Source organism: Pteropus vampyrus, unplaced genomic scaffold (assembly GCF_000151845.1).
Source record: "Pteropus vampyrus isolate Shadow unplaced genomic scaffold, Pvam_2.0 Scaffold43, whole genome shotgun sequence".
Taxonomy (NCBI): domain Eukaryota; kingdom Metazoa; phylum Chordata; class Mammalia; order Chiroptera; family Pteropodidae; genus Pteropus; species Pteropus vampyrus.
In genome coordinates, this window is record NW_011888824.1 from 2202783 (window position 1) to 2214932 (window position 12150).

The 12150-nt window shown below is 33.8% G+C and overlaps 1 protein-coding gene across 1 annotated transcript in view; it reads left to right on the forward strand.

The window, feature by feature from the left end:
- ARHGAP18 (Rho GTPase activating protein 18) overlaps positions 1–12150 on the forward strand; it is a 115888-nt gene that overhangs the window by 75612 nt on the left and 28126 nt on the right. The window contains exons 6-8 of the mRNA XM_011358728.2: positions 4182–4347; positions 6497–6588; positions 10062–10139. Coding sequence (XP_011357030.1) covers positions 4182–4347; positions 6497–6588; positions 10062–10139 — 336 coding nt within the window. The remainder of the gene's footprint in view (positions 1–4181; positions 4348–6496; positions 6589–10061; positions 10140–12150) is intronic.

Here is a 12150-nt window from a genome sequence, read left to right on the forward strand (position 1 = left end):
TGATATAAAAATAGGTATTTAAGGTCATAATCCCGAATTGTCAAGAAAAGGTTAAATTATGACTATTGCTCTTCATTAAAAAAAAGGAAATATTTAAAAAACCTGCAAATTTGAAAGATTCTGAAAACATTTATATAGAAAAGTATTCATGCTCTGGGGATGAAAATGAATTAAATTCTATAATAAAAATCACATATTACACATGAAAAAGTCTTAAGTAGGAAATGACTTGCCTAGCAGATGCTATAAAAAAAGTTATTGGTGGAAAGTGACCAAGGGAAAATAGATTCCCTTGCTTTCCAAGTCAAAGCTCAAGTGACTGATGAGTAAATAAGTCAAATTCATCCTAACTAATGAGGTGTCTAAGGGGCCCCTAGTATTATGAGGATGCAGTCCTGAAGAGCTACCTGATGAATTTACAGTAACACATGAGAACCAATATTTAAAAAAAAAAAATTATCTCACTCTTTAAATATATTTTTCAAAGGGTAAAGAGCTTTACCCTTTTGCTGAAGTTGCATTGCCTTCTCTTATCCAATGAACTGAACCATCCAGTCTATTAACTAAACAAAACTGCAGGAAACTTCATAAATATTTAAAGCTGCCTTTATGAATTAAACATTGGTATAAAGAACTAAGTTCTTTCATTAAGCACAATGTTAAATAAATAAATAAATAAAGCTCATGCATGGCATGTATTGCTAGGTAAATCAAATGTTTGAACTAATAATATTTCAGGTTCCTTTAAACATTTACCTCAGGCAATTCTTTAAATAATTATATTACATATGTTTGGCTTATTAGACCAGAGCAACTGATTTTAATGAAATTTTTTTTTTTTTTTTTAAATAAATCGTTGGTAAATAGGATTGGGTTTAACCCTTCAGAAAACAATGCAATTAGAACTCTGGGGCCAAGCATGAGGAAAACGTGAAAAGTTTTGTGTGGTTTTAAAGAAAGAGCTCTGTAAAAATCAAAGGAAATGAAGGGACCCTGCACCTCACTGAATCTGATTCTGTGCTTTCTCCCTGCAAGATGTGTATCTTCATTCATCGACTAGACTGGGACAGAACCTGCAGTGTGCTAAGCCTATGATACAGTCAGGTTACAGGTGATTAAGACATGACTCCTCTCCTTGAGGGCCTCACAGTCTTACATCAACACAGATCAGCCTAGATTCCTCCCTGCCTGCTGTGATGGATGGGAAAAGTGGAGCAGAACAAAATGATTACTGAACTTAGGATTTAGAAGCTCTGAATTTGCATCATTATTCCATCACTGGCTGCTATTTAGTTCTCTTTACTGAGCTTCAGTTCCTCCACCTAAAATATGCTGTAATAATTCTTATCCTATGAGGATTTTTGCAGAATAGAATGAGAGACAGTTTATCAAATATGAGTACTATTCTTATTTTTTCCTATCTTGCAGTAAGTTAGGAAAAAAGGAAAACCACGAAATCTTGAAATTGAAAAAGTTTGGTGAAAAAAATGTAGTAATAATACATACCACTTTTTGAGTGCTTAATATGTGCCATTTGATCCCTACCACAGCCTTATAAGGTAGGTTCTATTATTACTCCCATTTTACAGATGAAGTGGCTGAGGCACAGAAGTTGATATAATTTGCTAGAGGTCACATAGATAGCAAGTGAAGGAGATAGGATTTGCCAGCTTAGTTTGGCTTCATATTCTCAACCCCTTTGCATAGCACCATGGAGGCCATTAACTGTTATGCTGGAAATTCACTTAGGTTGCTTATTCAATCATGTCTACTGCTGTTTTATTTAATATTCTTATAGAGGGAAAAATGTATTACCAAAAGTTAAGAAACAAACTTATTCTCCTATAATGGACTCAAAGATTTTCTCTTAGAGTTGAGTTTGCTTGAAAGAAATTAGCTCCTGAAAAATCCAAACTTGCAGATATTAAGAATTGTTTTAGGATGACAACTCTCAATCATTTTGGTCTTATAACACCTTTAGGCCCTTAAAAATTGTTGAGGACCAGAAAAAGCTTTTATTTTATCAGTCAGGAAGGATGTTGGTGATGAGAATAACTACCATGGCTTCTAGCTTTGACAAAACCTCAGATGCGTGGTCTCTTGTCCAGACATTTCTAATTTCATATTGTTAGAGTGTTAGTTGTCTCTTGGGGATTGCAGGTCTCTATAAGTTTGCTGTGACTGAACACAGAAGGCATATGCAGATTTCTACAGAAATTATGATTCCATGAAAGATTTTGGGGAGATGAAGAAGGCTGGCCCGAGGTGATTTTGGAATGTGAAGAATTTCTTTGTATTAGGTCCCATGGATATTTGTCACTGACCTGTGTTCTTGAACTGTGAAACGTGAACATGTAGACAAAAGGATAGTTCTTTTTATAATTAAACAACTTAAAAAATTGTGCGTATGTTGGGGGAGGAACTTTCATTAATATTAGTTATACCTATGGACATTTACCATATTAGAAATTAAAGTTGAGAAGTTTAAAAATATTTATTCAATTTAAAACAGTATTATAGTTGACAACTTTTTAATGAAAAATAATAATATTTTCTAAAAAAATTAAGAAATGTGGCATGGTTTCACATTTTAGCAACTTTATTCTCATATCTACTTCTGTATGCAGTCTGTTGCACATGTATTATACCTCTGGAAAACACTGTATAATCATGGGATAATGAGTGTGAAAAGTCAAATTATGTTTTAATATTAATTCTTAAAATAGTTTGGCACTCTTGGTCTCCTTGAAAGGATGTTGGGTTCCCCACCAGTTCGTTGGATTACACTTTGAAAACCGCTACTTTAGGACATGTCTTTTGCAAGAGTTTTTAGACTATGGAGTGTTAATGAAACAGTATAAAAATGAGCAAAGCAAAGGGATTAAAAGGGAATCAGTTGAACATTCTTGGACATTTAATTAAGAAGTCAAAGGTAAACCTAAAAGATAAACTAATGATTGTTAACAAACTATTTGAAAATCATTATTATTTTAATAATCAGTAAATACAGTGGGACTGCAATTTGAATTAAATGTTAGAGAAGTTCATGTTTTTTCCTTGTGCTTTGTGTTACATATTTAATGTATTTAATATTAAAAGAGGCAAAATAGGTAGTAGATAATATTTGAGACAAGCGAAACAACAAAAACACCACTTATTTGCCTGTGATAGTAGTGTCTCTAGGTCTGGGTAGTATCTCTAAGTCTCAGTTGACTTATTTAGTGGTGAAAGTAATATTAGTAGCAACCACATAAATGTGTTTGGGAAGCGCCAAGCAATGAAACCTCACAACGGCCCTCTGAGTTAAGTGGTCTTCTCCCCTTCCCTCTCCCTGTTCCCCTTCTTTTCCCTCCCTCTCTCCCTCCCTCCCTCCCCCTCTTCTCCCTCTCTCTTTCTCCTCCCCTTTCCCTTCCCTCACTTCCTCTCTTCTCCCCCTTCCCATCACTCCTGTCCTCCTTTCCCTCCCCTTCTTCCCCCTTCTCCATCTCCTCCTCCATCCCTTCCTCCCATTTTACTGAAAGAATGGTTAAGCAGTTGCCAGAAGTCACACACACACTGGTATTCTGGCTCTAAAGTCCATGCTCTTAGTCTCTTCTCTGCTATTCACCTCCCACTGTGTTTGCTACACAGCCCTGTCTTTTTTGGGTTTTTATGACAATATTATTATATTAATATTATATATTGTATCTATAATGTCGTATATATGACAATAATAATAAGTAGGTAAAGGGTACCTGACATACTGTAAGCACTTACTCATGGCTTCTGTTCCTCTCTCTCCTCTTCTACTTCACCTGCTTCTTCCTCCTCCTCATGGTTTGTGCTGGACTTCTAATCTTCCCTGGTCTTTGAAGGTCAATTAGCTAGAGTTCCTTTTCTGCTTTGGGTTTACTGTTTCTTTTGTCCTCTTAGCCACCAGTATTCATACTTCCAGTACATGGTCTGGTTCCATTGTTTGTCAAACTTCAGATACTGACTCTTGAACTTCCCACAGGTTTGGACATCATCATTGGCACAGTGTTGCTCTTTATTCTGACAGGAGATATTATGCCATAGCTGTCATTGTCACTATTTGAAGTATAACCTCTTTCTATACTTAAATTTTGTCTTCTTTCATTTAAAAAAAAAAAAAAAAGGTTAAATACTCTACACCTTTACTATATTAATGGTGTTTATTTTAGAATTTCAGATTGCCAATAGACAAAACAGGCACCACCAGGATTGGTGACCTAGCACCCCAGGACATGAAGAAAGTTTGCTATTTAGCCCTAATCGAACTGACTGCCCTCTATGATGTATTGGGTATTGAACTGAAACAACAAAAAGCTGTGAAAATCAAAACAAAAGGTAATTTTGAAATGAAAAACAGTTGGATTTACTTGTAAAGCAGCAAGGATGAGGTTGGCTTTTTAGCAGTATTTTTAGGAGAGAAACACCTACAAAATAAACAAACACTTGAATACATCTGAAGTTTAGATTCTAAAACGTTGTCTTCAAAAATTTTGTAACTTGATTAAATGCACTGTCTCCTAGACTATAGAAAACAAGGGCGTAATCAAACATTTAATTACCATGGAAGGAAATTAGATGGAAATTCTGAATCAAGGAATCTTAACTCACATGCTTTCTCCTTTGAAGACTATGTATTAAAAAAATACATTTGGTACATATACTTATTAATTTCCAAAATGAGATCTTGAAAAATAACTTTAAAATTGTTGACCCTTTAAAATTTGTTGCTTACTTTTGCTTATTTACTCAATGGGTAATACATAGGGTAGTTAGTCTGTTCCTTTGTTCGTTAACATTCTGAATATTTTGCAAAAATGTTCTTTACTAAGAAAATAATGCCATTGTGGCACGTGATACCACTAAATTGTATTTATCGTGGATATGTTAGATTTTCTTTTGTAAGCAGCTTGCTTTACTTGTTATATGAACATACTTTATTTTTTATAATATGATAGAGAGCAGGCACTTCCTCGGTTTTTGTTTTTCCAAGATTCAATTGGTCTGGAAATCCAGATAATTCTTTATTGACAAAGCTTTATTGTTTAGAAATTTCTGACCGCTTCTTTAACCTTAAAATTTTCTCCTAAAGAGAAATCAAGAAGGAGGATTATTGAGTTGCTATGGTAACATTAGCAAAGACAAGTATTCATCTGATTTAAGTTTTAGAGGCAATTTCTCTGTAGGACTGAAGTGTACCTTCCCTTCAGGCCCTCTTCCATGCCAGGACCCAGAAGACATTCTGTGCACAGCTCCTTTGAATATTTTAGCTTAAAGCCTGGGATGGTGAATTTTGGAGTTAAATGGTGCTTCTGTTTTTTCACAAGTCCATTATGGATAACGAAGACTTCAGATGCTTTTTAGAAGCTCATCATAAAGACTTCTCCAAATATAAAATGGAAATATAATTTAAATAGCTGTGACTCAGTGCTTGACTTTAAAAGTGGCTTGAAGAAGATTTTTTAATGCTGTTTTAGAATTGCATCCTAACAATATTAAGCCAGTTAAGAGAAATAGTCATTCTTATTAAAAGTATCACTATTAATAGAATAGATTTTATTTTTATTTTTTAAAATATTTTTGTATCTTACCTATGCAATTTATAAACGAGACTCTCCATTCTTAAAGATTACATCTTTTCTTAATTTTTAAACCATAAAGTATTTACTGGATTACTGGCATTCTTTTGAATTACATTTCTGTTGAGGGTCACAGTTTCCAATGTCTATCCTCATACCACAAAATAACTCCTCTTTTTGTGTTCACAATTTATTTATATCTCTCCTGATGATATGTGTTATGCTTCTGTGCTAACTATTCTACTCAGTGATAGGGGTGGAGTGGCAGGTATTGGGCAGAAGCAGCACTGAACAGACTCAAGGCACATGATTTCAATTTAGAAAAATTGTAAATTATTATGTGTCATTTCTTCCAGAGTTATTCTCAAATATATAAAATCTAAAATTTACATTCAAGAATATTAAGTATTTATATTTTCTAAAAGAAAAAAAAACAAAAAATAGAAAATACCCTTTATAGACTGATTTCTCAAAAAAACAGTATTTATATTTTGCTGTAATGTAGAATGTTAAATGTCAATTAAGTGTGGAAGAGATTAGTGATATTTGCTTTAAGCCAAAACTTTTAATTCGACTACATTTTGTAATTTTTTTGCATATTTTATGCAGTCCCATAACACTCATCTCTCATATGTAGCAGCTTATACTTTTCTAGGTATTTCAGTGAGATTATTTGCGATCATTTGTTTAGTTGTCTTTCCTTGCTAGATTGCTCTATGTGGCAGGGCCCAAATTTTCCTATCGAGAGTCTATGTCTAATAACTACACAGGGTCATTCTCTTACTAGGTGCTCAATAAATAGCTGTCTGATTGATAGACAGTATCAGAAATCTTACGGCTTAACATTTTGCATTAATATTTTATGGATTGATGGAAGTGAAGAAATTTAATTTAATTTTTTGTTGCAGATTCTGGCCTTTTTTGTGTTCCACTGGCTGTATTGTTGGAACAAGATCAGAAGAAAGTACCAGGAACTAAAATACCCTTGATATTTCAAAAAGTAAGTAGGCCTGAATGGGTCAGCATAGAGAAAACATACTTGAGGTAATAGTGGTTTTATTTTAATTTATTTTTTATATTCTTACTATTATAATGTAGTTTTCCAATTGATATGCTCTTTTATTTTGTACTTTGATTTTCTATTCAGGAAAAAAAATTTGTTTCAAGGGCTCATAATTTTTATTTCATGGTGATGCTTTCAGTGTTATTACTGTAAATGTGATTACCTGGCATCATTTTCCTGTCTTATATTAGCTGGCTTTGTATAATTGAGATTTCAGTTCTATAATACATAGAAGTGGAAACTGCTTATAAATAAATTTCTAGGGAATTGAATCCTCATGAATATTTCATACCTGTATGTATTTCCCAAGCTTTCCTATTTACAGTGAGGATGTCCAATTTAATTTACCAGTGTCTACTTCCAAACTAGGCAAAGAAACCATAAAGTAGAATTAGAAAGTGATTGTTAAACTGTCAAGTCACTTGTGTAGTCAACACTCAATTATTCATAAGGGGATTATCTATGGCAATATAAGAATTTCAGTCTAACCTTTGAGCCATCATTGTTCAGAAACACAGATTGCGTATTATGATAAAAGCCAGGGAATGCATAGTGAGGAAGGCAGGCTAAATCAGTTATGGACTACCCAAACTATAGATTCTTTGCAACAGCCCAGGCATATCACAGTTTCTGGAAGTCCTGGCAACAGCAAGAGTGGCAATGGGAATTTTCACAATTAACTGACTCAATAGACTCTTTGATACTATAGCTCTAACTACTTGGCACTTAATCTTCTGTTATTCTAAGCCAGTCATTTACCTGTCTTACCTTCTGACCTCTGATCCCTTTATTCCTCACGTTCTTCATTACATCCAAACTGATCTCGGTGTTTCTCCTGGTGAAGGTTGTTGTACACAGTTTATCCTACCCATTTTATGTTTGTGGTCCCTTTTGGAGACTCTGACTACCTACCCATTTGAAGTCATTGGATAATATCTTTAAAGTTTTTTTGTTTATATAAAAAAAAACAAAAGGGTATATAAAGAGCTTACTGTCAGATAAACACTTATCTGTTTGCATCTCCTCTGAATTATAAACAAAAATTTTAGTGATTTATCATGAAAAATATTTTTTGATTTATCAACTGAAAATGCAATTTGATATTCCTTCAATTTTGTAGGAAGGAAAGAATTGGAAACTACTGATTTGCAAATAGTTTCATTAGTAGTCTTTAGAGGATTATACTTTCTCAGTTATTGAGAAATATACCCCAAAAGGGCTTAAAGCTTATCTAATATCTGTGAACTATATATATTTTTTTCTCCTCAGAGTCACATTGTTTAAACCATATTTTCAGAAAGGGTTGGGGATTTGGAAATATAGATTCTATTCTTATTGTCATACTAATCAGCCAGATCAAACATACTTTGTGTCAAAAAGTCTGACTTCATTTTCAATTTGTTTTTTAATTTATATAAGTATGTGATATGTATTTTGGGAAATGCTATGAAACTTACTGATAACTTAGAGAATATATCTTGAAAGATGAATTACCAAATGCAGCATGATTAAAATATATGATCAATATATTTTTAATGTTTTGTCTTGAAAATGAAAGGAAAGCTGTAAAGTATTTTTATGTTTTAATAATGCAATGTTATGTGGTAGCTAAAAATGTTATTTTCAGAGTGAGAAATATGAGAAAACACATGACATTTCTTCAGACAATATATATACATACCTTTATTGAATGCTAGTATTTAGCTTTAGAGAATAATAAAAGGACTCGAATATAAAAATTTAGAAATTACTCTCTTTCAGTTATGTAGAAATCATAGTTAATTTTTCCTTTGTATTTAATGAAAGCAAAAGGCTTATGCTGCTAAAAACTAATTTGCTCCAACAGCTAGCATATAATTTTATCTTTTGTTGATAGAACATTTTAAACATTTTATAAGATTAAATAAAGTGAAAATTGCTTGTACATTGAATAACTTTTGCATGGTATTATTTGATAAATTCGGTTTTAAATACATTATTGAATAAGGTCCATCTAACGTAAAATAGTTCATGTAAATTATTTTGCTGTGAGTTTTTATCCAGCATAATTTGAAAAATATGGTCTCGGATAATATTCCAGTTGAATTTCAAAAATCATGTGTTGTGTTGACTGGTTAAAGATGCTTCTCTTTTTAACTAATAATAAATCCTTGGGAGAACTTTGAAACTATTCTTTGCTTTATTCTTACCTGACTCTCTCAAGATCAGTTCATTCTTTGGCCATAATCCAGGGACAGAAAAATTGCCATCTCTTCCAGTATCTACATGCTACAGTATATCTTATTTTAGAACATCCAGACAAAGGTCAAAAGACTTCATTTATGATGCCATGCTTTGCTCCTGAGATGCTTTTATAACCAAGGGGAAAACAGTAAGCTTTACATAGTTTATAGAGCCTTGGTTAATCATTAAAGGAGTTTCCTCTGGAAAAAAAAAAAAAAAAGACAATTTTACATTCTTTTGGCACTCTGGAAGATTTTATGCCTTAGGGAATAAAATATTGCAGTAAGATTGGAGATGAGTGAAGAGTAGGCATGTCTTTTATAAAGTAGGAGAAGGCTGTTGTGAAAGGGGAGTGAGTGAGTGGTAAGAAGGAGAACCGATGTGATGCTAGTAAATGCCCCATATTTAAACTGACAAGAAGGAAATTAATTTCCTTAAAATAGCAGAGTACCCTCTATAAGCCTTCATGTACTGCCCAAGGAATGCATATTACAATTGGAAGATCACTCTGCCAAGAAACTTGTGTCCAACAGTATGTCATTGCAATTTCTCTATTTCACTTATTCTTATGAGCTTCTGCCTTATTAAAAGGAAAAAAAAAACCAATCCCTTTTATTTTAATAGGGTTCTGGAGGTAGAGAGATCTGCATGCATTAATTTGGCATTGAGTGTAATTTTGAGGCCTTATACAAGAACTGATTTTTATTTGTTTACCACCAAAAGTGTAAAGGCTTGAAATGAATATTTGCAAACAGTTTTTTTCTTCATATAAAGAATTTTTCATTGAACAAACTAAAAATGTGATGTAAATGTGCAAATACTAGAATTTTGTAAGATTATTTGATTGCAGAATGTATGTTTCAGGAAAAGCAGAAGAAAGGGATGGTTTTAGTTGCTTTTAAACAAAGAACATTTTTACTCTTCATTTGGAGTACCACATTTGTTGTGTGACATTATACACTTCTGTTACAAAGGAGAATATGACCCAACTTTTTCTAAATTATAAAGTGTTGGGACTTATTGGTTTAAAGGATAGTGATAGTGCAATTACATTTAGAATTTCATGAAATCCAGTTTATATGTCATTGTAATCAGTTTTCATTTATTTATATGTGAAACAGATGTTAAATTTGGAATTGTACCCGTTATGAATACCAAAATCAGAATGTTTTTCTGTTTATACATAGCTGATTTCTCGAATTGAAGAAGGAGGTTTAGAAACTGAAGGCCTCTTAAGAATACCTGGAGCTGCCATTAGAATCAAGGTAATTTCTTGGTTTTATTGTTTAATTATACTTTTGCATGTTAAAAGCTAACTTGCATCCCAGCCCTTTCTTTCCATCGTTAGTAAAGTAGATAAAATAAAATAATAAAATCTCCTAACATTCAGTTTATATTTAATTTTTCTAATGTCTCTTCTGATTTGTGTAAGTTCTGATTTTTTTCAAAATTACCATATTACCTATAATAACACTATGGTAAAGAGACACATAATCTCTCCACTGTGCAAACATAAAAAGGAACAAAAATAAACAGGCAAAAAGATGAGTAGTCTCATCCTTCTGATGAGAACACAATGAGTCAAATATTAATACGGGTCTAGTGATAGATTTAGTCAGCATAAGTAATCGCAGTTGAATTAAAAAAAAAAAAAAGCAGGATGATAAACTTCATCAGGGGAGCAGAGCAGAAGACAATATTAGTCTTAGTGAGCTGGCAAAGTGAGACTCTGTCTCAATCACTTTCCTGAATTTCACAGTTCCCTGTCTCACTGGACCCAGGGTAGCCCGAGTCTGGCTCGTGAAAGAGGTCATTCTCAGACATTTCAGTGGAGCCCCCTTTCCTCTCTGCCCCTGCTTTCTTTTCTCTCAAGATGACATTTCTTCTCCACTGTCCTAGGATGCTATGTATCCTCCTCCTTTCTCTCTGTCACCCAAGGGGAATAAAACATCCCATGAATGAACAGTAAAGGTGCAACTACCCTACAGATGATGCATGATACATATGCCTCTCAGAGGATTTGCATTTTACAGTGGCTTCATACTTGGAATTGTAGCTCTCTACGGAAAATTTATCTAGGAAACATATTTGGTTAGCAGTCATTAACAATCTCCTTCACCTTATCCTCCAAATTAAGCTCTAGCTCTAAACTGAAATAGTACAAGTCACTGCCCACATCCAATACATTGTCTTCCTGAATTTGCAATTCAAGAGAATAGAGGGAAGAGATTTTTCTCTGTTCATTTCCTTAACCTATTCTATGTGAAATCTTTAGAGTTGGATCAGGCAGAAATGACTGATGGTTATGGTGACTGTGGCAGTGGTGCTGCCAGGAGTGGAATTACTATGAATACATTCCATAATTTGCATCACCTGCTTATTTTGATAAGCTTCCTCAGTTTAGGAAGCTAGTTTTGGCTTACTTGGCTCTTACTGCACAGTGATCTCAATTTAATTGGATTCGAGTAACCTGAGAAACTGCGCTCACAAATTTCATTCAGCTTGAATCCCCTAGGTTTGATGTCTGGTACACAGAGGTCCCCGAAACTTTTTTGGTGCTCTTGTAAGTTTGATAAGTTGCCATTGTCTCACTTCATCTGTGAACACCTGGCAATCTCACCACAGTCAGTCATGAACTTGGTGTGTGATTCTGAGATAAGTTCTGTTGAGAAGTACATTCTCTTACAGAGAAGGAATTCCTCAGAAACAACAGGTAATGTGACTTCATGTAACCCATATCAGCAAGAATACTGTAGCTTTTCAGTTCACTGTTCACAGCATTCATTAGCAGAGTGTAATGGCCAACTCACAAGTTATAAATACATTTACTTTAGTACACAATAGCAAATGTAATGTGTATTTTATAGTTTGACTGGATAGCTGACAGAAGGTTGAGTTCAACTAAATATAATTTCTAAGAAAGTCAATTAGATAGATTCAGCTGGCTCTATTCCTCAACCTGGCCTGTTGTCATATACCAAATTCTGCAGCAGCTGGTCTATTATAAATAATTTAAAGATAATATGCAAAATCTTTGGTTGTCTTTTTTCTCCCCTGCCCCACCAAATTTCTTATACTCTTTTCTCTCCCTCTCCTTCATTCCCTCCCTCATTTCTCTCTCCCTCTCTCCTTTCTCTCTCCCTCTCCCCTTCCTCCCTCCCTCTCTCCTTCCTCCCTCCCTCTCTCCTTCCTCCCTTCTCTCATCCCTCTCCCTCCACCTCTCTTTCCTCCATTCTCTATTTCTAGGTTCACCTTTATATATTTCACCAATTACAG